Raw genomic sequence first — 26,671 nt, 5'->3', positions numbered from 1 at the left:
TGATATATATATATATATATATATATATATATATATATATATATATATATATATGGGTAATCAATACCAAAAAGATCACTGGATAAGCCAGTACTACTGAGTGAAGATTAAAGAACTACCCTGAGGGTGGACCATCTGGTTACCAGGGTACTACTGTTTCTTTCATCCTCACTGGCAGCTGTACATCAATAGTACATACTTGTGCTAACTGCCATAAAACCATGGATGGAGAGCGTGAAAACGGGTGAAAGGAAAAGGGGAGGGGAAGGAATTAAGGCATAGAAGCCTCATGCCTTTAAGAATAACAACAGATTCAGTTTTTCTCTATTTATCAACGATTATATTTCAGTCGAAATTTTGTTCCCTAAGTAAAGCCAATCTATTCGGGGAAGATGAGAAGCACTGTGGAATCTTCAGCAGCATACATCTCATGAGTCCGCTGGTAGCTAAACACTACGCCGTTCGGCCAAGAGCAGCTGGTCAGCTGTGTGATTAACTCGCACTTAGGAGGAAAATAGCGTTACTCCCCTCTCAATCATGGAATCCACATCATGTGACCACGTGTTGACTGGCACCACGAATGTTGAATTCTCAGATGGAAGGCTCATTCGTCTTGTGAGTTACTCTACTGAGCTACTTATAATTGGTTGCTAGTGCAAGTTAATCACGCTACCGACAAGCAGCTCGTGGCTGAAAGATTTAGAATTTGAATCCTCCCCCGAGATTCTTAAGATGCACACTGCAGCCAAAGGCGAAAGAGCCCTACGGTGTCTCTCGCTTTTCGATAAAGGCTAACTTTACGTAAGAGACGAAATCTGGATGGGCCTAATTTCAAATATTCCCATGTTATCAGCGAAGGGTATTTTTTACATCTCACTAATGAAGTTCCGTGCTCTACACTTGGTAAAGGTTCTATCAATTACAGGCCTTTTGTTTCTATTGAGAACAATTTGTCTGACACTCATATGACCCTTTTGCTCCCACACACCTACGAGTCCCGTGCTGTTCAAGCATATCCATTTGATCTAAAAACCTGTCACTGTGCTTCTGCTGCCATCTGCTTTATTCTTGATGGACAGAAATTATGTACTATTGTACAGTGGAATAACTATTGACTGTAAGGTTGTGAAAGCGACGCAGTAAGATTGCACATTACTAAGCTGGATGAAGCAGACTGACCGTACCGATCTGCCGTTGAAAAGAAACCTCAGAATCAAGATATAAAGGGAAAGCAGATGTAAATGTCAAAATGTTTGGCTCACGGTTAAGTCTTAATGAGTATTGAAGATTGACGCGCTATCGCTCCAAAACGGATAACCAGATGGAACAAGAAAATCAACATTTATCCACAATTCTAGTTAGGTCATCTGGATTTTACATCAGATTCCCCTGCCAAGGCATGCATTTCGCTACTTTCGTCAAGTGACGGTAGTACGTAACAATACAGATGCACTTAGCTTAGAAGTGCCAAAGAAACCAAACCATCTGACTCGCTTTTGGTAACATGAACAGCTGGATTTTGCAGGACGCCCTAATCCGTCTACTGTCATCTGGAAACAGTCTTAAAATTCCATCGTTTCTGTTAAACAGCTCTTGGAAAGACTTATAGACTAATCAGAAAGACGACAACATTAACACCTGATGCAGTCCGTATGTGTGCATTAGGCTTATTGTCTATGGTTATACTCTATTTTTCGTGAAGCATCCTAGTCCTCAGCTCAATTGAGACGTGGTCTTCGGTAAAACCTCAAAAACTCTGTTCAAGTCACTGAGGGAATGAGTTTCGGCAAACCATCCACAGATATCTAATTGGTGAAATTAATCAGATCTGAATGATTATCACAAGTGCTTCCTGCTGTTGTTCTCTCATCCCGTTCCCAAATCTCAGTCATAGACAATGTAATCAACGAATAAGGGACTGACTCACGACCTTTTGAATTCAGGTACAGAAGATTGGCTCTCCGCTTTCATCCGTGTCGCGCCAAACCCGGAGAAGATTCAAAGGAAAAATTTGAGTTAATCTCGGAAGCTTACGATGTTTTGTCTGATCCGAAGAAGCGCGCAATTTTCGATCAGTTTGGTGAAGAAGGTCTCAAAAAGCAGGCCCCAATTGGACAGTCCTGGTCCGATCCCTATGCTTATCATGGTGATCCTCACAGAACGTTCATGGAATTTTTTGGAAAGGATAATCCTTTCAGTCGTAGGTCCAACTTCATTTGTTTTTCGTCATGCGCAATATCTCACAGAATTTCAAGAAGAAATGGATTTCCAGATGCGGAGTAATTTTGGAGGACCAACCGGTCGAGGACAACCTAAACAGGATCCACCAATTGAGCGAGAAATGTTCTTAACGCTGGAGGAGGTGTACAATGGATGTGTTAAGAAGATGAAGGTGTCCAGACGGGTACGTACTAGAATCTGTGTCGGAATTTATTGGTTAATTTTTATCCGCGGATTGTGATGTCCGACTTACATGTGGGAGAGGGATCTTTTGGGAGGCGAATGACAGTTCAAAGGATCCATTTGGTTACGTGATATTCGTATGTGGCTTCCTTCTATCTGGTCTGGCTCATTTCCAATATCACGCTCCAATGTACAGCTTTTTGAGCCGGATAAACCAGCTTATCCATGACATCTCCTTTAGGAAACGTGAGGTTTCTGAACAGCAGCAGTCTAATGAAGTTCCGCGGGTCGCAAGCTATATGAGGGGAACAACAACGCCATCTTTGCGAACATTCAAGCATTGGAGCACTGTCGAATTAAAACCACATTCTGAATAGTCCTTGTAATTATTATAGTTTTTCCCTGAGAGGAGCACTTCTACCAGGAACAGAAAGTGATTGTGGAAGCACTCGTCTCGTCATTGGTGAGTTCAAAGAATCTTAGAAGATAAAATATCCGGTAGACTTCAGATGCCATGTTTGTCAAGAATTTTTCGCTAACATTATGAGTAGTATCACTAAATAGAAATTATTTTTTTTATGAACATACCCAAGTTTATTTCAATGTAAACGTGTGTTAGAGCAATATTTCTGTGCTGACAACCAGCTGCCTCTTCCTTCTTCAACTGTAAACCCCACACTTCTTTAGATGCACGGCACAGTGTGTACCATTGACTTGTTTGTGCCTTTTCTGGTAATTTAGTCAGTAGCTAAAAGTATAAAGTATTGTAGAGTCTACATGCAAAGTTTGAGGTATTACAATGACTCTAAATAGGTCTAAGAACGTGGTGTACCTAAGAAGACACTAATTACTGTATTGAATATTTTCCTCTCAAAGCTCATCTGTTTGTTGTAAGGTCTGGTTTTAAAACTAAGAACATATGGGGATAGTAACCTATGTTGCGAGTAGGTCGCCTGGGTTTCATAGTCTACGGAACCCGGTGAAACTCATTCCCTTTATAAAACTTCGTGGCATTGGGAAGTACTCAATTTCCAACACCATTCTACACCACATCAGTAGATCTGTTTGATTCTTGGACGCAATTACCAGGGAGATATAGTTTTCTTACGCCATTACTGCTCGTGCAGCTATTCATAATATATTTCAGTCACCCTTTCTCCATCTTACCGGTGTTTTTTCACTCTCTGCTTGAAATGTGAGTAGCATATTATTATCCCAGGCACAGCAAAACAATAACTTGACCACAACTACCTCATCAAGTGCTGGTTACAATGACCTGACAATCGACGGGTTACACAAGCACCAAAACCGAGGATTTTCAAATGTTTTGCTGTGTTGCGCTTGACTTACAGTAGTGCCAAACTACATCCTTGATCAGATCGATAATACCAGTCCAAATCACTTGTAGTAAGCGATGTTTGTCTTCGACAACCAAGTGAGTTCTCAATACGTAAGATTCGGATCGCCAACTGGCTTTTTTCGTTTTCACATTGGCTGTAATATCGAGACAGAGGTCGATTAGAAAACTATGGGAATGAAATCAATCCAATAAACATTATTCTACGCTATGGTTTCTATGTATATTGGTGTCGGAAAACTTTAGCGTGAGAATTCAAGATGAACTCACTCGCTTTACGTGGCTTGTTACTCATAAGATACAATGCAAAAAAGCTTTCGATAACACCATTCCGAATTAATTGATATGCTAGCTGGCAACAACCAGTACCCATGGCAGCGATACACTAGTGCTTGGTGCTGGTTTTGTGGACCAAAGTGGCTGTGAATTTTGCATATTCTGCCGACGTTACTGCCCTTGTAACAAAGTATAGCCGTCTGTTTTGTGGCACGGTATGACCTGGACAGGCTAAACTTTTGTGTGCAGCAAGCAGCGTCCTAACTTGGAAGTGGCCTTTACTTGATGGAAATAAGGTGCATCGCGATAATGCTATCAAATCAGCCGTACCTCTACTCTGATTACATGGAAACTGTAACGGGTTTTATTTCCACGCCAGCTATTCTTTGATCACCATATCTTCTAAGGACGTTTTGTCATATTCCTTGTATCCTGGAGCTGCCTATATGACTATATGTTTCGACAGAAGGGATTTTCCTCATAGTTTTCCGCTTCAAATTCATTTATGGGCCCCGAGACATCAGTTTCAATCAATTTTGTCACCGATTTTACCCGTTAAGAATGTTTCTTACTTGGCTGTTGATTGGGTGGTGGTTGATATGTATGGTATCGAAACTTTTGCAAGCTACTTGTCAGGCTTAGCGGACGGATCAACCACCACCTGCTTAGCAGCCAGCCAACACCACCGAGCTGCCACTATTTCGGCATGCTGTCAATATTTCATACTGTTTTACAATATCTCCAGATAATGAATGAAGACGGGCACACGAGCAGTATTCGAGACAAGGTTCTTACTCTTACAGTGCGTCCTGGTTGGCGCGAGGGCACACGAATCACTTTCCCTAAAGAAGGCGATCAAGGACCGAATACAATTCCCGGTAAGCATTTTTAGCTCCTAGGACTTCACTATGATAACAATAAACTCTTCCTGGTTACATATCGGAACCCACCGTATAAAGAGGTAAAACGTTAAACGGCAGGTTCCCGTCACAGACCGTGAACAGTCAAATAAGTCCTGATTTCACCTTGTGTTATGATTCGGTTAACGCACTAGAAATTAATTTACTCGTTAAAATCAGTTAGTCAGTGTACTCTCCAAAAGGAACTGCACCACCAATATTTTCCGACCTTTAAATAAATTCAAGACTATCAACAGATAGCACAGGAGACAGCTGTCTGGTTTTGTTTCCCATGTCCTTGTGTTACGCACCGATCAAACCAGGATTCTCCGATATTATGCGTTCCGGAACGAACTTATCAGTAATACTGCCCTTCATACATACTCATGTCGGTTGGAAACAAGAGGTAGCTTAACCCAAACTTCCTTTCCATGAGCGTGCTAGATCTGGACTTTTGAATCTAACTAACCAGGTCGATTTCGAAAAGTTTGGAGGCTGTAAGATAAGCTGCAATTGGTTGACGCATTCATCCCAGTTCGCTAAGTAGGTACAAGCATATGTTATGGTCATCGGTTAATGTGGGTGACTGCACTTGGTTGGCTTTTAGGAATAATCACTACACTATGTTGTCTAAATAGCTCAGAACCGTTGCACTCATCGGCTTGCTTATTTCGCTGTATACAGTGTGTACTCGCAATGTCTTTCCTTTACAGCTGACCTCGTTTTCATATTGCGAGACCGACCACATCAATACTTTCGCCGGGAAGGAGCAGATTTGATATTCACCACGCCCGTACCTTTGGGACAGGCCTTGCTTGGATGCATCGTTGACGTAAATACTTTGGATGGTCGACTATTACATGTGCCCATCACTGAAATTATTCGGTAAGTTCAGACATCATCGTCGTGATGCAAGGTGTGCAAAGATTGTGTTCCATTACTTCACATTGGCCGAACGACGATCACTCGTTGGAGGGCTGCCTGTCATGATGCAAGGACAAAAGGTTGTACCTGAAACTTCCCACATAATTGCCAGTATGGTACACAAGATAAGAAGAAAGTGGGGAAACCTCAAAAAGACAATGAATTTTTTCACTTATGTTACCTGGCGTTGAGTGGTCGCACACGTATCCGGGCTCTGGAAAGAAACTTTAGGTTGCTCCTGTAAAAATGATGAGCAAAGGGTGTGCAACAACAAAGTGGAGAGGGGAATCCAAGGATGTAGTTGGAAGTCTCTGGTACATGTATGCTACTCTGGAGGTTAAGGTTTTCGTAGCCTGGATGTCTTCAATTCAAGAATCGTTTGACGAATGACACGATTTATTTCACCTTCTAACCATAAGCCATTTTCAACCCTGTGCCGTACAGGTTCTCGATGACCAGGCGCAACTTGTTCGTTGTGTTCAAATCCAGCAAAATCAGTTCCTGTTTTTGGCACTGTGTGACAAGTCAGCCAGCCAACGGGTTGATTTTTGAGTATAATAAATTATGGTAATATACAGATAAAACCCTGAATATTAGTGTAAATATTCACTCCAAAGCGTTAGCCTGTGGTGCCTGCGATAGCTACGATAACTTCGGTAACAACCTCACCTAGAAGATTAACTGTATTCGACCATTGATTAGTTTACTTTATTTTTATGTTGGCTTTATGACTGTGATGGCGTGAACCAGCATGATGAACCGAAGTTAGCCAAATGGTTCGACCTTTTCAGATGATCATCATTGCATCGATCCTATCATATATTCATCATTTTACTGGCTAATCCGGATCACCTGCTTGTGGGATAATGGGCGTGGGCAAAAACCGATAGTTACCCACGGTAAACTGTTTTAACAGAAGCCTGACACTCCTAATGGAAACGCTGGAATAAAACAATGTGGGTTAAGTATATATTTTATGTTTTGACTTGTGATTTGGCCAAAGTACTTATGGAGTCGAGGTGGCAGTATCTGGATGTCAATTAAGACTCGTCGGACCACGACATAACAGCTGAGCATGAAAGCTGTAACCAGAAAACTCGGTCGTGCTGGCACCAGTTATCTCCCTGAATTTTGGTTAGCCAAGCTTGACGAACAGAATAACAGCAACCTGATCAATTACCAATTAATGCACCCGAGCTACCAATATTCCAACACATTACTATCTCTCTGAATGTGTTCCATGGTATGAGCTGCATCGCTTGTGCGGTGTACTGTGGGATATGCGCTAATCACGCATTCCATGGGGTCCCTGTATCCGAGCTCTTACCTTCCATTATCACAATTCACAATGATAATCAGGCGCTCTCATATGCCGTAATCATTCTATTCACATTTCAATCCTTGAAGCCTTCGCGTTTCATGCCGCGCTATTTCCCTCTAATTCACTCGTCATTGTTGAGAAAGCGGGACAGTTCATGATACTGTACGTCTTACGGCAGTTAATGATTCGCACAAGTGCGATATCGTATTACTTGGCTTCTTTGGCTTTAATCTTCGTCGATCATCCTGCTTTGGCAGGCAAGGATCACGACATTAGTCGTACTAATCATTTGCTTGACAACATTCTCTCAGCCTATGAAACAAGTCTCGTTTCGACCGGATGCGCACAAACAATTCACAGCTAGTGAATACCCTTATTCCAGTGCGAAGTAAATGCGTGAGAAAATTTTGGCCGGTCAACTTCGGTACCACAGTAATCGTACTTGTTAGTAGACGCTTTGGCGATTCAGTCCGGGGGAGAAGGGGTTCTCAATAAGTTTGATCGGGTTCGGCTTTGCGCTTTAGATACAAACGACACCCGTCGGCGAGTTATCTTCTTTAATCATCACACAACTCGCTAGCCCGTTGTATCTACACAGGCATTCTTGGTTTCGACCATCCGTTACGATAGTGCAAATTTTGCCACCTCCCCAACAATTACGCGTTTTCCAGAGTTTCATACACTGCACCTCTGTGCTTAAATCTTTGACTGACGTTTGAGCTTCATACGGGTTTCTTAGTGGTTTGCTTCTTTTCTTGTGTTGTTTGCAGTTTCTTGGCTGTTGGTCCTACACCACTATTTGTGCAGCCGTTAGTTTCAACTTTTGTGTGCGTAGTCACTAGTAATATGAACTGAGAGACGCGTCTTAAGTGGAAGAAAATAAGGAGTGTGAAGATTTTGCCCTTAACGGAACGCCTCTGTGAAATTATTCGTATGCAGAACCCCTCTAATAAAGCCGGATGTCCCTGTTTAGTGTGGCACGACCGCTGCCCCAATCCCCACTTGGGTGAGTCCTGATTCTTGGCCAATAACTATCCAGGTTAAAACTTAATGAAAACAACCGAGCATTTGCTTTCCTGAAGTATCGTTTCTTCCTCAATTTGTACTGCTACTTGGTCAACCTCTTTCGTTCTCTTATGTGACTAAACCACAACGAAACAATACTAGCGTATGCTGTGGGCCGATGAGTGAGGGGACATCACTTGCATAGAGGACACCATTGGGAACGACCAAGCACCCGCTCTTGTTGGGTCAAGGTGAGTTGGTCGGCGGGTTACTCCTATCAGAAAAGTACTCTCCCAGTCTTATTATTTGTGCGGATAGACAGCTTTTAGATATTGATTCGCCTTGACTGTAAAGGGAAACAGTCTACCAGATATCAAATATTTCCAATCTCTCAGTCCGGTGAGCAGTACTCTTGAGGATTAGGAGAAATCCCGAATGCCTAACTTCACTCCAGATGTTTAAATTTAAAAATGCGGTACCATATTGCAATCTAACGCACAGCTTGAGTTGTGTTCAAGCCGACTGGTAAGAATGGCAATCGAAACATTTTCTCCTAAAATGCAACACCCCTACTGGCTCCTTATTCTTCGTAATCCTTCAATGCATCTCTTGTGAATGTGACCTGAGTTGAGCAGAAGTTGAAGGAGGACCGTGATACACTAATTGAAAAAACGACCGCCATATGTCTGAAACTTCTCAACAGCTTCGTTCTGTTGCTTCACCCAATTTGCTTTGTCTGTCTGCAATTAACCTTTTTTTTACTTCTATATCACCCCTTAAAGCCCCGGATACGAAAAAATAGTCCCCGGAGAGGGTATGCCTTTGGCGGACGAACCAGGAAAGAATGGGGATCTACGTATACAGTTCGAGATCCAGTTCCCACGAAAGCTCAATGCAGATCAGAAATTACTTGTTGAACAAGCTTTATTCGGATAACTACGGGTTTTTGACTTATCAGAGTTTCCAAACCTAAGTGTGGCAAGCAGAAGACTGCCGTAGAAACGGTTCATGTGCTTCAGTTATCAATATTTATGTGAATATTTAAATCTTGCCGAGTCATTGCAAATTAAGGTAAGTAACTTTTTGCGATTAATTCTTCTGCCATAACCAATCCGTACATCATATTTGTCGACTAACAAGTCTTTTCGTCGAAAACAGGAAATTTATTTTATGTGAATATTTAAATCTTGCCGAGTCATTGCAAATTAAGGTAAGTAACTTTTTGCGATTAATTCTTCTGCCATAACCAATCCGTACATCATATTTGTCGACTAACAAGTCTTTTCGTCGAAAACAGAGAAATTTATTGAACGCCCTTCCATTTGTGTTTGTATGATGCCTGTCAGTTGGCACGTCTTACTCGTATACCCCTCACGGTTCGAAAACTTGCAGGAATGTGTCCCAGTCTTTTTCGAGGCGTTCAAAACGAACGAACAAACCCTTATAACTCAACTAGATTTCTGCTGGCATTCCATTCATCGGCTTACCAGTTTGGTGAAAAGTAAATTTTTCAGCATCGACGGACAGACAGTCAGAACAACCTAGTCGCACGCAACCGAGTGATTTTTCTGTTTTCCGGTTGATCAGCCATATATTCATTTCCGAAAGCAAAATCGATAAGTTAATCTGAGTCGGATGAATTCGCTATTTTCCTTCCCACAACCCTGTGGAACAGGAATACGGAAATGGTCTGATCTGATTACTGGATCATCGTAAACCTCACACTCTAACAACCCCGGTCACAAAGAACTACACAAAAACAGTAGGTCGAAGTCTGAAACGTCATACATAATTTTCAAATAGACAACAGCATAGCGCCTCAAGCAAAACTTGTATTGTGTCCATCAGAACTTCCGATTGTTGGACTGTTCGAAAGACGCAGAATTCCAGAAAGCACCTTTACTATGTTCGTTTATCAGTCAATATGCCTCTAAAGTCTGAGTTTATTGATATCACAATGACTTCATTGAATTTCCACAATTCAGACGGCATAATGTGTGCGCACTATCCACGGCCAGACCGCCTGAGTTAGCATTTTTCTTAAAGTTTTCCGTCTTCGTGACCCATATATTATCGACTTGATAGATTAAACGCCACAGTTAGCAAGCAAAAGTACTATTTCAAAAGCTGGCTAGCATATCAACTGGACAGCGTTATCCTTTATCCAACCGGCCAATTCATTGATAATCCATATGCTTTGAATCGTGGATGTTATAGAGATATCGTACTTAAATGTTCGTTTTGTTATTCCACTTTCAGGTGTGGTAATTTCAGTTCGTACAGATGAGGCATCAAGGCCGATCCTTCCGCGGTCCATGCTACAGAACTTATTTATTGTCCACATCCGATTATTTATGATAAAACGTGTCAACCACCACACATTGCTATTTTCGTGTTTTTACCGTGTGAAAAATCAATTCAGTGTAACATAACAATAAACGCACGTGGCAAGACGCATGTGGGGCAAAACACTAACACTAACGACCAAAGGCGGTTAACAGTGACCGATAACTACATCGTTTGTCAAAAATATTGCGCACAAGCGGTTCACCTATGCCATGCGCGCTTCCATTGGGGAAGGAGATTGAACTACTGCTTGGCTCCGAACTACGTGACTTCTTTACCGAAGGTCTTCTACGGCCTTCTTATGTCAGGATGCTTCTGAAGTATTCTGAAACGGGTTCACTATACTTCAGTCGACCATTCAAACTCAACTTATTATCGCTCAGCAGCGTTCTTTATATGTGGCAGGGTCACTCGAAAGTGAGTCACAAGCAAATAGGACCATCACGAAAAAAATAACACCCCGAGAGTAGCCAAGCGTGACTTGAGGGAATAATCGTTTGTGAGCCTGCTGCTGGGGTGCATCATTAAACGGCTCCATGTGGCACCTCGACAGTCGGGGAGCAGTCGGATAAATACTCATGCACCACATAGTGTGCAGCAGAACCGAAGGACAAATCCGATACTCGGTCGGAATACGGCACCTAGCGATTGAAAAGTATCCACCACGAACACATCAACATGACTAATACTTAAGTGAAAACCAAGCCCCAGGACGTGACAACTTAGCACCATCGTTCTTCAGCTTTGCGATCTGGTGGCATCAGTGGCCTGGGCCTTATGCCCCACTTTACCATATTCCAAGAGGAACCGATGCTCATTATTACGGAGGGTGACAGCTTTATGGTCCTCTGGCTTATTTCATCTCATCTCCTTGCTTACATCTGTAGGACACGCTTTTTGGGAGATTTTACGTAGTTGGCCAGTCCTTTTGATCCTCCATATGGAAACATTGCTTATTCGGATCAGTTACTGATGGATCATCCCAACACCGTTTGCCGTACGAGTGCAGAAAAACTTGCTTGTATTCTTCCGTGCCAAAATTGCTAAGTTAAGCTCAAAGTAAAATGGGTCCTGACGCGAAGCTCGATCAGTTCACGAAAATAGACCGGTTTTGTCAGAGACAGTTTATCCGATGACCAGCTGAAGCCGGATAAGTGAATACGATGAGGATTCAAGAAATTCAGCCAGAAACAGGAACCATGAGCAACGCTCAGTGATGTGAAGTCGACCAATCCTGACTCATTTCAAAGTAATTGGTGGTGAAATACTATACTGTAGTCCCGTCTACAGATTGATACTTTAGTTCTGATAAATCGCAAAGTAACGGAAGAATACAAGCCCAGCGTCTCGAGGACATAACGCTTTACTCCGTGAGTTCACCAAACGCCTCTTTTATGGCACTTGCACTGGATCTCTCCTAGAGAGTTTAACTGGTTAGGTTCGTTAAAAAAGCTCTCGCTGTACAGTAAACCACTGCAAAGAACAAAAAGCGTGACCCATAAAGGCAAACTTGTTTGGCCGATCATTACTACTAGCTCCAGCGAACACAGGCAAACCACACAAGTGGGTTATCAAAGATTTATGGAGAATTTGAGACCACATAGACTGTGAAGCCATAGTTTACCGCACCAACTCACATTGACGTCGTTGAACTCGTTCACGGGTAGGTGTTCATATATTTGGTTAGGTCGAAAACTGCGTAAGATTTATCAAAGCATTGTGATTTCTTCGGAATGGAGGGGTGTGGACTGTTGGTTACGAATGGGCCTAGTTTATTCAGCGGTGTGGTCAACAGAGAATGCGAGCGCTTTCAGCTCAGCTCCATGACCGAGGATCAATTCAAGTGTCTCATCTTCGTGGCTGGTCTTCAATCGCCACACGATGCAGATATTCGGACCCGGCTACTGAATCGAATTGAACAGGATCCAGAGTTGACGCTTCAGAAACTTACCACTGAATACCAGCATCTTATCAATCTCAAGGCCGATGCTGCAATGATTGGACATTCCAAATTCTCTCAGCCTGATATGGTATGCAAAGTAACTTCCAAAAGGAAGTCAAATTCAAAACGAACTCCAAGAAAACCGCCCACACCCTGTTGGTTTTGTGAAGAATGGCACTATTCACGCCACTGTCCCTACCGGAACCACAAGTGCAGTAAGTGCAGTCGAAAGGGTCACAAAGAAGAATGCTGCAGAGACAACTTCAGGAGCTCGCGCAAACACCGACCCGACAAAAGGACGCACCTCTCGAACGTCGAATACCGCTGACTTCCTGACATCCCACGCTACAGCAATCGTCTACCGTAAACAAGGATGAACCCGTGATTTTGATTCCCTACCCATGCCGCCTGAGGCGTGACCCAGTCTGCACCAGGTATTGCCCAATGTTTATGTCCCTTTTCCACGAAATTCCCAGCGCCCGCAGATCCCACAAGTCATGCTCCTATTCTGACTGTAATACTATGAATGTGTGCCTTGAGGTATGCCACCTACTAGTTAAGAAGTAAATATTATTATTATTGGGACTTAGCTTTTGAAAAATGGTTTATGGATTTGCATCACGTGCGTGGCTTGTGCAGGCAGTGAGACCGCTTTGCTGTCCGTGTCCTGGTGAGTCTTATCTCGTGTGCACTCGCGAGTGTCAGTCGCATCTAGTCGCTGGTGTATCCATTGTAAGTAATCCGGAAGTTCTATAGGGAATCACACACGGCCATTCTCATTTCACAGTTGTATGAAACCGGTCTGAACTAAGGCGGGCCTATGTCGTAGTTATGCTACCTGATGCAATCCGTGGCGGCCCGAACAAAACTAGTGGGCATCGTTAAGTGTGCTTGTATTGATCAAGCCAAGCAGACTGGCTGAAGACTTAGCTGTGAACAAACCAGCGGTTGAGGATGAATATCCGACGGAGAATGGTGCTACCAGTTGCGTGGAATCACTGGGCCGAGACCCAGCTGACTGATTGTTCGGGGGCCAGCCGCCCCTAATAACCGAATATCACATCATTTGGACGCATGTGTCACGTGCAGGACACGGGCCAGATGTAGGCACGCCCTGATTGGTCAGAATGCCAGCCAACCCGAGCCAAGTACCTTGACTCGACGCTTCTCGCCCCCTCACGGACATTCTGGCACGACCTTTTGGAACACTCTGTGACTACTCTATATATATATATATACAGTTGTAATGATTTTCCTTTGTCTCCATAAAGGGCTGTGTAGAGCTAACGTGCCTTTTGCTATACGTGGGCGGGCGGAGCAGGAAACCAAGGGACCGACACTGAGTTGCATTACCGTCCAGCAAGTTACAACACAAACAGACCCTTTCAAGACCTTTGCAGAGAGTTGCATTACCGTCCAGCAAGTTACAACACAAACAGACCCTTTCAAGACCGAGCTTTGCAGAGGCGGACTCAATGGTCCAGTTACAAAATGCTTTTATGAAGAGAAAAGGTACCTTTTAAGAACAGCATTTCAGAAAAGCACGCGGTCTATCGCCTAAGGTGGCATAGCTTTATTCCCATTGGAAAAAGTGATGGGAGACCTTCTGGAATGAGCATCCGTATGAAAACAACGGGCAGTTGCGATAGCATAACAGAGCTTGAATTTGCTGTGCTTAACAACTCCGTCAAATCAGCGCAGAGAATATTCGTCCAGCAGCGACGATGGCATACTATGTGATTTAGATCGTGGAGACTATCTCGACATCATACCAGTCGAACGCGTGCCTTTAAGCTCACAACTACGCTAAAGCTTTGCGTCAGTCAGTTTTCGGGGTACCATGCATCCATGCTAAATTCCGCCAAACTGATGGAGATTAGGAAAGGAAAATTTCCACCCCATATCGAACATTGAAATCGGTGGGGAGGTGGGTGGGTAGAAACAAGGCAACACAAAATGAGAATTTTTCAGTAGGACTGCTGCAAAATTTGTTGGCCTGAAGTAATGCCAATCCAGTGTCAGTATCACTTAATTGGGAAGGAACCTGCGACAAACTGAATTTGGACTTCTTCGAATTCACAGCCTCATATTGTTCGATTCTTATGATTAGCGAAACACTAATAGTCAGTCTACTTCTATTCCATTATGAAGTTAACTGGGTCGCCGCGTGATGATTAACGATAGGTGATATATATTGACCTCGTATTAGGTGTCTACTCAAACTCATTTATTCATTGTCGTTTGCAAGGGCTATGGTAAAGCAGCAGTTCAACTAATCATGTGTAGTAGCTGAATGTCTGGTGCGCGACAGATGTCAATCTCAGGGGAGGTAAAAATTGAATGAAGCGTACGGTTTTGTTGGGCCTCGATGGAGTTCGCTCCTGGAAAGGAATACTACGGTTGGATTCTTATCCGGAATTGACAGCAGGGAAGTGCATCCACAAGCACGAGATAGCCAAGCAGGAGTCAACACCTTTTTTAAACATAACGAAAAGCTTCACTTTTCTTGACAAAATTGCTGGAATGGCGGTTTCATCCTTTTCGGACCCATCGCCGCACACCAGGTTGCACGTATGCGAACGTGAACACTCGTTTGCAAATCAAGTTGGTACTAACGAGGGAGCCAATGAATATCTTGTTCATAATGTTCTTCAAAGGAGCTTTCCCTTAGGCTTTGGTATGGACGACACTCAAGAGTATTTCCTTTCACAAAACAGTTGGGTTCGCCGTTTTTGATCACTATGACGAGTTATGTAGTATTCCTGGAAACGATGCGAGGTTAGTAAAGGGTTAGAGAGAATCCCGTAAGTGCTTTCTAAGCTACTTTATTTCGAAGTGATAAGCCTGGGTTATAAGATACGACACCGATGATCATTATCAGTGACAGCAGCAAGTGAACATAGATACATCACTGCCATACAACCACGTCAACCTGTTTGATTAAAGCCTTAGAATGGAAGGAGAAACTGGACAGGGAGGAGAACCTAGGGCTAGCCCATTAAATATTCTAGGTGTCTACATATCTAACACTCAGTTAAACGATCTGGATATGAACTGATGGCATGGATGCTACCGATGACGGTTAGCAGTCATATCTTTCATTATCTTTAGCTGAGCGCTGGGAGGGGGTCAGGCAGCCCCAGTCTAGGAGGCGGACAACACCCAGACTTCTCATTGCGTCATTCTTTTTTGCCATGCCCTATGCTGTCACTTCAAATAAGGCGTATGACATAACACTCCCTTCGGCAGAGCGTAACTCGGCATGAGTAACACATGGGCCAGCCAAATTAGCTTAAAATGTTGGATTCAAAGATAGTCGCTCGAAAGCAGTGCAAACTGCTGGTTCTGTTGGGCATCACACCGATGTTCAACAGGAGAGACTGTATGACCGATTCATCATCATCTAATGTAGATTGGTCTGAATTTAACGGAGAATATGATCATATTCTGGAGAAGAACAACTGCTGAGCAAAAATGCGAAAAGGTAGTTTTTACCTTCGGAGCCCCTTCTGGTGGGTGTAGATAGATCTGTAGAGGCACCGTTTGCAAATACGCGGTCACGCAAGTTGACGGATACGTAGGAGGGAAAAGGTTACCGTACATGTTCTTCTTACGCTGTTGTAGACAGCATTCAAGGAGAGAGTGATCCACAGATAGGGGGTATGGTGAATTGGATCGGAGCTCACATAGGGTCTATGCATGAGTGTTACATGAGCAATTACCAAGCTACCGGATTTCGGTATACTTTCTGAAGTGAGAACACAATGTAGTTTTCATTGAGTATTTATTCCACAAAATATGGTTATCTGAACAAATAGCCGAGATAATCAGATAAAGGTGAAGAAAGTCTCCTCTACAAGAAGAATGACAAAGCTTCCAATGATGATTATTGACTGAACGCCAGTAGCTCAAAAACAGTAGCACATTATCGCCTGGCTAGCTCATAATTTTCTCGGAACCATCTACAAGTTTCTTGGACAGCTGAAATTAAAAAAAAGGGGAGAAATCATCCGTATGAAATTGGCCGAGAAAATGAACACAAGTGTGAACATTCGTGTAAGTTCAAGCGCGCTATGAGAAACAAAGCAGTCCGTTTCCAGTGGTATTCTACGCCATGCCTCAACATCAGGAAAACACCAGCACACTTGGGTAGCAGATCTATGGAGTACAGATAACAGTAGGTGCTGCGTATCAGCCAAATGAACATATCATTCACTATAGTAAAATAACAATGGTATCGTTGTCACATAATAAAACCAGAAATCAAGGATGACTTTTCAGTTAAGCGACAGTGATTCGGAGGTAACGTAAAAAATGCAGGAAACTTAGTGGCACCTACGAATACTAACATATCTTTAATCCGGCTTATGCGTGCAATTTTACACACGTACCAGACAGTTACTTCCTACACAACCCAGAACGGCCGCCGCAATAGCGATTGAATCTATCGTACACACTCACGACATCATTCAAAACACTGAACCCATGATGGCGACCGAAACCCCCCAGAACGTCGTTAAGATATCCATAGGGACCAAGGCAGAAAACCCTAACAAGCCTGCTGCGCTACGAAGGTATTCCCCAACATGTCATCTCTGCTCCTTTACCAGTTGGCTTTCCGAGAACCGTGAAAGCCGCCATTTTTCACGTCCAGAGGGTTTCCCTTCTGGCGATTTACGTGCTTTGTGTCATACCGACTCTTTACGTTAAACATATTATATTTGCAATTCGCTGTATGAAGGCAGCAAAAGGCCTGTATAGCGGAATGCATGAAAAAGCAAATGTAATCAACCCGAAAACATAGCTTTGACTTTAAAAAATATCAAACGTGTTATCGATTCTGACATTGGATCAATTTGGAAAATGACTTTAGCTGGTTACAACTGTGTTTTTCAGGTCCCCATCCATCGTGATGACTCAACAAAGGATAATCTAGCGGTAAGTTCGTTTTCCTTGGGTTACACATTAATGTCAAGATGATCGTTTCAGCTATGTCAAGGGCTCGCAGACAAGGCTCGTTCAGGAGACAGGTAATTTAAGACGTGTTCCAGGCATTGTACCCGGTATCGTACTAAAATATACTCATCTGAAAAAAATAGTGTTCCACACCCAAAGTCATTTGACGAACATCTATGTTTTTCATATGTTGCTTTTACCATACATCGGTGCGTATCAGTGATCATGCATGGTCAGCCTATTGACTTCCACTTCAAAAGGTATACGCCACACATTCGTAGTCTCGGTAACCTTGGGTTGGTCTGCCGAAGTAGCGAAGAAGCCTTAAGCGAAGTTTACGGCCGTTGGTTACACCAACAATTGATAAAGCTGTGGTTAAATTTGACTAGTCACAGTAAGGTGTATGCGCACAAGACCCTGTTGATCAAGTTAGAACAGGTCAAGGATAACAGTCATTTGGATGCATGCAACAGTTCAAAAGTAAGCCTTTAAAAAACGACGAATTGATTGTCATTATCAACAGAGACGGCAACTTCAATGTTGACACTGGCGCTTCACTGCTATACAACCACAAAATTTATCCAACCATATTTAAAGCCTTACATTGGAAAAAGTGGGTGATAAAGTGGACCTGGTGCTGACCTATATTAGGCATTCTGCGATGCCTACACTTCTAAGCACTCAACCAGACAATCTGGAGAGAAACTGACATCGATCAGTCACGATTTCTTACAGTCCCAAGCCAAGCGCAGGGGAGACACGGGGCTCTCACTCAAACTCTTTGTAATCTCTTTCACACCATTCTGCAAAGCCATAAGTTGTCCACCTCGCGGTTTGCGCCATTCTGAAGGAGACACGGAGAACATTTGCCTCGGTAAAAATTTCGGCACATGGCTGAGTCACGGCAGCTGATGGTGCTGGAGGCTTTTCGTGGCTGAAGCACCTGCCGCAGAACTAAATAACCGCTTTCTAATCACTTCGCCACGAATTCGCTGACACCAGTCAACATCGGCAACGCTTCTGGGGCGTCGGTGGTCAAAAACCTGAAGAGGCCCCACATCAACTGTCCGCAGAGTCCATGCCTCGCAGCCATAAAAAACAACACAGTCATCACTCTAGCCTTTTATATGTGACCTTTGAGACACGGTGACGGAAATTAGAAATATGATTCCGGTACTTGAGACTCGTTCACTGGATTCATTAGACACACTTCCGTCAGAGATAATACAACTGTCGAGGTACGTGAAATTCTCCAGAACATCCAGTGCTTTTTCTTGAATTGTAATCGGCACGTTCACGGACCGCACGTTCTACAGCATGACGTTGCACCTTGAAGGTGCAAAGCGAACGCTGAAGGATGGTATGATGGTGATCAGGGCGTATAGTTCGCCTTCATCTGTTTGCTCCAGATCGCCAAGGTTCTCGCCAGTAATGATTTGAACACCGAGACCTTGAAAATCTTTCAGCGTTCGCTCCAGTACTTCATCGACGACGGATTTGAACAAGAACAAACAGTGGACATGCTTGTCGGACACCACTTTCTGTAGGGTAGTTATCCTAGTTTTGATTATCTGCGATTATTTTACAGCTCAACAGGCTACGCTGTCTTATATTCATGTATAAACCCCAAAGCATTACATCCTCAAGTGCATCTTACCCTCTAGAGCAAACGGTCCTTCCAGCAGTCGATGTGGAATGTTTGACCGTATCTACTAACCCGAAAGAAGAAACAAGACCGTTTAAACAATGATACACAACATATTAGACAACACCGCTCTATAGGCTAGTGATCGGCCTAGCTGTTCCAGGCTCAAAAGCAGATGCTCCACATTGCTTCTGAGTGTACTCACAGCTTCCTAAAACCCCGATAGAGAAGAATTACTCGCATGTGACACGTTCTAGGGGACCAATATGTCACTCACAAATCAGTTGCAATAAGAGTCTTGAAAATGACATCGTACATTAGTACGAGGAAAAAACTGCTATGGCACGCAGACAAATAGTAATAAACCTTTACTCATGACAACATGCCTTATGCTTATAAGCAAAGCTAAATAATTGCAGACAGCGTGAACGAAGGAAGAGAGAAGGCAACAGAATGTGAAGTTAACTTCAATAGCTGTGCACTGCCACAATGTACATTGAACAAACCTTCTTCGAAAGGTGTGAATTGGAAGTCCGGTAGCAACGAACGTAGTTTCGAAGCGTTCGCCGTTTTTCGAAACTGACCATCAGCTTTGGTGTTATCATACTGATAGATAGGTTCATGAAGGAAATACAACATGATGAATAAAAGGGATGATGACGAGGGGATAAATTCTGCATCCTATTATGACACGACTAGAACCTGTCCAAGATTATCGTTGTGTTCGGGCACCTCAGCACACTTATCATTGCAACTGGAAATGTACAAACTACCGAGATTTATAATGAATGCAATGATGCCAACCTCAAGCGCGATAGTAAGACGAATCGAACTGTTGTTCACAAGCCATATTTGAGACTCAATCCACAGTGATACTTCTGGTGCTTGTTTGAATCTCGATGACAAGATGCGCTTTCCAGGAGTGAAATGCGCAGCCAATGAATGCGACGGAAATGGTGAGAACCCTAGGGATACACAAATTGTAACTGTGAAAAACAGTATGTGTGAAGCGCCAGTCAATAAAGTTCACACCCGTATCCACAACGTAGCGATTGCCCTGGAACGTCAGCAATACCACGGCCACAAAGAACAGAAGGAAACTATAGTGAAGGAACTAGCTGATGTATAAGGCACTCTTGTGAGACTGATGAGTAACATAAAAAGGATACAACCAGCCTGTCACACCCCATGGCTCGTGCGACTGTTTCAGCTGCATGTCGTATGGAAATTTCATCTTCTTCCGGAACAGATAAGATGATAGGCGAAGGATCGTTGTATTCCCGTAGGACGTACACAATCAGTCGCCCTAGGTCAACGGAGTATATAAACTGGCGAAGAGGTGTCCCCGTTCCAGAAACAACAAGAGGAGTGTTCTGTTCTTTTGAAGATGAGAATACACATGTATCAATGGGTTTGGAACTGCGAGGCATTTTCACAAAATAGAAAAAAGCGACTAGATGACAGGCAGTGGAAACGACAGTTTCGAATGGTCAGGATACTAACTACATTTTTCTACTGCTCAAAGAAAGGCACTGACAAAAAATTCAGCTCCACGTGGCAGCGAATTTGACCTCTATGAAAGGAGACAAAATAGCAACAAATTAGCCACTGGTTTACAACGCCACACTATAGAAACGACGACGAATCAACCAGTAATTAGTTACACCAAAGTCGGAGTGTCAGCAAATTAAGGATCGCTTTTCACCACTGGGGTGTGAATGACCCAACAGACAGCTATGGAAGCACGCGACCACAATATCATATGACCAAAAATGAAAACTAATGCTGTGTGAAGTCGTACTTTTCCAAAACGTTTCATTGTAAACGTGGTTATTTTGGTAAATGTCTCGACTTCTCGGAAAGAATCGGTAACCAGTACGGGGAGAAAGTAAGTGGAAATCTAGACGCAACACACTACTTATAGGACTGCTTATAACAAGATTATCATAGATGAGAAATTCAGCTGTATTCATTTTAGTTTCCCGCCAAAACCAGAATCCTAAGCATTTAAGACTTTCAATCAAATCAACAGCTAATCAGGATAAGTCAGTTCAGAAGTGCGGCCCATGGTCACGCACTTTCAAGGTCAACAGTCTGACAGTGTTAGCAGAGCATGCTGTGACAAAGTCGATTGGATGAGCAACAGCGAGGACGAATGGACTGAGATCTCTGAAACCCGACATGCTACGTATGGAGCTATGCTGAGTTCAGCTGGTCGATAACAGTGGCCATCATGTTCAGCTGAAATACTGATAAAATTAACCGTCACGAACCACAGTGTTACGAAAGTACGGAAATACCGTGACACAAAAATCCAAAACTCACCTTTTGCAAGGTAGGCTTTGTGAATGAGACCAGGTAGAACATGACTGTTCTCCAGGTTGAAGTTGTCAAACGGTCCGAACACATTGGTTGGAACCACAGATGTGTATACGACGCCATAGTGCTGTGTATAACCTCTAGAACAGCGAATAAAACCAGTTTAGGCAAAATGCAACAATAATCGCCCCAAAGTTCTTCAGAAAAAAGTTCCAGATCGATTGGTTGTAATGACTATGGGTACGGATGATCTTCAAATAACCCATTTGGAAAAACAGTTGTTTCAACATGTGAGGGCAAGGTGCAACGTCCCAAAGAGCAGCTGGTTCATTGAGCCAGCGGGTCGAAAATACTGTTCGGCTGAACACTGTCTACATGAGCGGACAACTGACCACCGCACGGTTTGTACACACATACCAAACTCCTAGCAACTGCTCGGACACAAATAGTGCAGGAAAAATCCAGAAGCCAAGGTTCACACGAGTTATTTAATGCAGTAGCACCGACAGCTTACTGTCACGTGTAATAAAGTACTATCTATTGAAGAGATCAGATTTAACACTGGTTTTAGTACTGGTCAAAGGCACTATGAAGGAAACTGAAGGAAAATATGGGGAAAGAAAACAGACTAAGTTGATAACTGACGGTTTAATGTTTTGAGCAACGGCCAAACGAAACATGATATATGATTTCGGGAACCCTGACCATATGTACAAAATACTTTACGAATGAACATTAGGTGAGGATTTCTGTCGCACACTGACCCTCCAGAAAGGATCTAGAGAACTAGGAAACGCTGCATACGGAGTAATTGTGCAGCTAGAAAATGTCATGGAAAGATGAACAACACATGAACGCACTGGAGCTATCAACATTCTATTGCCACGAGCGGGACGGACTAGTTACACGGCCGGGATGAATTATGTGGCTGCGCAAAAACGGTGAACTTGGGTGCACAAAAAGGTCATGATATTTCATAAAGGTGTAAAGTTTTGCTGTTAGTGGGAATCAATCATCCCTGACGTTCGGAAACTAAACTAATGGGGAAGAAAAATATTCACGCAGAGAAATGTCGGGCTACAAGTATGCAAGCAACTGACCTGTTCAGGACATCCAACATTCGTTTGGCATACGAGTATCCATAATTAGAATCATGCGGAGGGCCGTTATGGATCATAGTCTCATCAATTGGATAGGTCGTTTTGTCCGGGAAAATACATGTTGAAAGACAGGAAACAACTTTTCGAACGCCTACAGCCAGGCTACTGGCTAAAACGTTATCGTTGATCTGCATATTCTGGCGCTAAAAGTGAAGAGTAAATACATTTTATTTCAGTGACCCCTATAAACGAAAGCACGAACAAAAAGCACGCAAGCGGCACATGAGAAAATGGGAATAACAGGGAGTAGAAATCTGCAGAAGCACCTTATTGGAATTATAGAGCGACTAGCTAGCAAGTGACCCACTTTTAGAACATTCTTTTCTCTGTATCCATTTGAACATTAGGGCCGGAAGGTAAAGGCAGCGGGACTTCAACAATTCGCTTTTGCATCCTCAGCCTCGGTGATGAAGACCACTAATTTTACATCATAAATGGGATTAAAACTGGAATGGAGCCAAACACATCGCGGGCCAATAGGGTCTAAGTTCAAGGTGATCCGATAGCTTATGCGAAGGTGTCTTGTGCACATAAACTAGGTCGATATTAATTACTCAACACGGCCTGACTGAAAGCTTTCAGTTTCAAATTGACATTGTGGAGTATAATTGACCTGTAACCCGCTGACAGAATTTATAAGCCTTCATCTTAGAACTGAAGAAACAGAGGGGCGAGTGAACGAACGTAAAATTCAACACTAGAAGGCTCAAATTTAGATTATGACGGCAAGGCACTGTGTGCAACCGGATCACTTGAGTCAAACAAGGGAGACCTCTAACTTTGGTTTCGTTTTGTTAACGGAGTCTGTAATCATCAGGAAACATGTTTTTTTTTATAAAAAAAAGACCACAGATAGACGTTGTATCTATGTTGATCCACCTTAACCGGCTGTACACTGAGTGCTTATTCGTTAGAATCTGAATTCCTGATATTTACATGTACGTTCGTTTATTTGTTACTTACGTGGCACGTAGAGCGTCGAAAACAGCGTTCAACATGGCATTAGTCTCCATAAACTGTCGCTATTCGGAATCAAGTGCGTTACATTCTCGAAATCCTATTATTATGATACCAATTATAAGCCTAACTGGATTCTGCATTAATCTTTATGATGGTGTTAGTTTGGAGAACACCACTAATGTTTAGTTTGTATTGAAGAACCTTGTGATCGAAAAAGTTCGTAATGAAATAAGGAACAACAAAATGATGACTGTTTGTGGAATGCAACACACTTACCATAAAGCCAAGTTTAGAGAGTACATAGGTAACATATACTTCTATCTCAACGAAAAGGGACTGGTTTAAGACACATGGGAAAATGAAACAGGCACCTTTGTTTCGAATAAAAACCTGTGCGGACATCGGATTGAGACCAGCGTGAAGAAACAACCATTTACGGTATTCTGTTCAGGAGGTTGACGGGGAACCTAGCTTGCTGTGATCAGAGCAAGATGAATACAGTGAAAAAACGAGGTAGGCAAAGTCTGAGAAACAACACAGACAAGTCGAGAATATTATTCCATCCGACTACGAATCACCTTAGGTCAGGTTCAACATTTTTACTGTCTTCTGTTGCAGGGATTCCCCTTTAAACAAGAGGAGCAAGGTTACCGGTTAGCCATCATCGTTCCCGCCATATGGCAGTTCACTTGGCTGTTACCCATTTTCTCCAAACGGGCGGCATATATGGTGCATAAAATTTCGTTTGGCTCGTGGCTAGACGTAACTCTGCATTGGGTCGTTTGGACATACATCATCACAGGGTGTGCTCGACATCCTGGATGATTCCCCGCTGTCCAAACAGCACATAAATTGAAGTTGTGGTCACCGGCCCGCAGTAGAATGCAGACTCTGAACTATGTCTTTCTGTCTATGGTTCGGGTTCCTCAACCATCAGCTCTGGGTGGGACCACTGTGAGAAAACCTATTTCGGTTTGGGAATCCGGAAAGAATCAGGTCTTCTCAACAAATATAAAGTACAATATCATGAAAACAACACGAACACTATACCGTATAATAGTCTGACTGATCCTGTCTCTGAATTGGTTAAACTAAGCTTAGCTTTTAAAATCCACAGAGAAAAGTTCCGTTCACTCCGTCATCAATATCAATCTTGTCCAACTTTTGGTCAGACAAGAAGCCTTTTTCCATCCAACACGTCTCAACTGGCTGCCTTCAACTTTAGAAACTCAGAAAGATTGAGAAACAAGTAATCCTTGTACGTACCCTGGAAATCGGTGGTGCTGATGTATTTCCTTTATTAGAAACATGGCTGTATAACTGTTGAAGATTCAACTCAAACCGTCTGCGCCCCCATCAAAGGCTGCCCATCATATGAGCTGGCAAGGAGACACAGAGGTTCAGCTTCTGGCCTTGAGCTAGCGAGACGAGTTAGTCTGCCTTGGTTGGATGCCGGCTAGTAGTCAACTTATGCAGTTGAGCTATCAGGATCTTGCAGACAAAACTGTCAAATGGATTAGAACATAATCCGTGGTTTCTTCTTTAGCACCAACCAAGTAGTCCCCAAACACCGAACAATGATTTCTGCACACAGCTGGATAGACTGCTTCTTATGACGTTGAAACTGGTCTCCGTTGTTGTAGCTGCAGACCTCAACGCAGGGGTTGGTAGACCATTGTCAGAAAGAGACCAGTTCGGTGGTCCACATGAACTCAATGCACAGAGGGATGACAACGGTGAACGTCTCCTGAGGGTGGGCGACAATCGTTATTTGTGTTTACTAGGTTTGGATTTCTGACCCTGAAGATGCTATCAACTTAATACACACAAGACCAACAGACTACATTGCCACTGGTTACTGATGGAGAGGTTCTGTAAATTACTATCAGTCCTACTGGAGTACCTGTGTACATTCTGACCACGCCATTGTGCACGACGTCCATGAGTTCGGTGGTTGAAGACTAAGCCGCAGACTGAGACCGCAAAGCATCTCAGCCGTTTTCCCGTGGGGTAGGTCAACACAATCTGGGCATTGGGCACGGGTCAGTCGAAAATTCCCATCACGAGGAACACTAGCCGTGCGCCAAGCACTCCATACATAACGTAGTTAATGTATCCTAGACAGCGTGCTGGAAGAAGACATGAATTCCAATTGCTCCCCCTCGGCTGCTAGATCTTCGATGAAATATACCTCCATATCACGATCCTAAGGAGGAACAACTTCGAAGTAAGCCTTGCTCCTCAAAAGTATACGGACTGACAGATGGAACTGATGGGAATCGCCACGACAGATTGATGTTTATTTGACCGGGATGTCCTGGTATCGGCCGGACAATCTGTAAAATCGTTTGCCTAAGATACTCAACGTCTTTCGAAGTGGGTAGAGTGCTAGCTGAAGTCACCAACTGGTTTCTTTGATTAGATCCACCAACTTACAAGAAATAGAGGAAGCAAGTTTAGCCTTAAGGATCAATAAATCACCCCGTTGAAGATGAACGCTGTGGGAATTTCAAGCTAGGAGAATCTCCTCCTTTTTAACCATCTGCCAAACTTTTGGAAGAGTTCTCAGCTGACTGAGCAACATTCCGCTTCTGATAAGCGGTTACAAAGTCCTATGGTAATTGTAAGACAGAAAGAGAACCGATCGACATAGTGACCAAAACATTCGTTTCTAGGAGTACAAGGATTTCGTATCACCCATTGACTCAAGTGAACAATTTGTGCTTCGTGAGCACCGTCTAGGGGGGGAAATAGCATTCAGTTTCGGTAAAGACCTAAACGACCTCGGGGACTATACATGTGTTGAACAAGCCAAAATGTTGAATAAATTGAATTCACACCATATTCTTGTTGGGCTGCACTACACACAGATTGCAGTGGGTTTTAGAAATGTGACAAGTCCGTTTCACGATGGGTGCTAGTAGAAATGATAAAGTCCTGATGAATAAGTTCACCGATTTTGTTATGGGGCGTCTGTGGCAGCATCAGGTTCTAAAGGCCGTTGCGAAAAATTCGTCAGATGTCACTTTATAGATAACTGTGTCCGTTTTTCCGCGGTGCATTCTGAACCCAGGCAGCTCCGGGATGGGGTTGATTTTGTCTGACCAGCGTAACAATCTCAAATCCTTGGAATGTCACAAAATCCAAACTAAAGAGCA

General features: G+C 43.2%; 4 protein-coding genes across 4 annotated transcripts in view; 3 read left to right on the top strand and 1 right to left on the bottom strand.

Annotated features, from left to right (window-relative positions):
• Positions 1 to 10,560, top strand: part of T265_13149 (hypothetical protein) — a gene marked incomplete at both ends in the record, with an annotated part of 21,900 nt that extends 11,340 nt beyond the window's left edge. The window contains 6 exon segments of the mRNA XM_009167456.1: positions 1,944 to 2,200; positions 2,205 to 2,404; positions 4,782 to 4,914; positions 5,649 to 5,820; positions 8,968 to 9,256; positions 10,445 to 10,560. Of these exon segments, the coding sequence (XP_009165720.1) occupies positions 1,944 to 2,200; positions 2,205 to 2,404; positions 4,782 to 4,914; positions 5,649 to 5,820; positions 8,968 to 9,121 (916 nt within the window).
• Positions 10,561 to 16,265: 5,705 nt separating this feature from the next.
• T265_03011 (hypothetical protein) overlaps positions 16,266 to 26,671 on the bottom strand; it is a gene marked incomplete at both ends in the record, with an annotated part of 22,094 nt that continues 11,688 nt past the window's right edge. Inside the window, 5 exons of the mRNA XM_009167401.1 lie at positions 16,266 to 16,454; positions 19,581 to 19,680; positions 20,260 to 20,452; positions 21,400 to 21,533; positions 22,494 to 22,696. Of these exons, the coding sequence (XP_009165665.1) occupies positions 16,410 to 16,454; positions 19,581 to 19,680; positions 20,260 to 20,452; positions 21,400 to 21,533; positions 22,494 to 22,696 (675 nt within the window). The remainder of the gene's footprint in view (positions 16,455 to 19,580; positions 19,681 to 20,259; positions 20,453 to 21,399; positions 21,534 to 22,493; positions 22,697 to 26,671) is intronic.
• T265_03013 (hypothetical protein) lies at positions 19,982 to 20,203 on the top strand (the record flags this gene model as incomplete). Its single annotated transcript, XM_009167403.1, has 1 exon — positions 19,982 to 20,203. The coding sequence occupies one exon, from the start codon at positions 19,982 to 19,984 to the stop codon at positions 20,201 to 20,203; it is 222 nt and encodes a 73-aa protein (XP_009165667.1).
• Positions 22,988 to 26,671, top strand: part of T265_03012 (hypothetical protein) — a gene marked incomplete at both ends in the record, with an annotated part of 10,791 nt that continues 7,107 nt past the window's right edge. The window contains 3 exons of the mRNA XM_009167402.1: positions 22,988 to 23,047; positions 24,132 to 24,242; positions 25,060 to 25,266. Coding sequence (XP_009165666.1) covers positions 22,988 to 23,047; positions 24,132 to 24,242; positions 25,060 to 25,266 — 378 coding nt within the window. The remainder of the gene's footprint in view (positions 23,048 to 24,131; positions 24,243 to 25,059; positions 25,267 to 26,671) is intronic.

The sequence above is a fragment of the Opisthorchis viverrini genome (genome assembly GCF_000715545.1).
Source record: "Opisthorchis viverrini unplaced genomic scaffold opera_v5_41, whole genome shotgun sequence".
Lineage (NCBI taxonomy): Eukaryota > Metazoa > Platyhelminthes > Trematoda > Opisthorchiida > Opisthorchiidae > Opisthorchis > Opisthorchis viverrini.
Note: the sequence above shows the minus strand (reverse complement) of the source record. Positions and strands in the feature narration are given on the sequence as shown.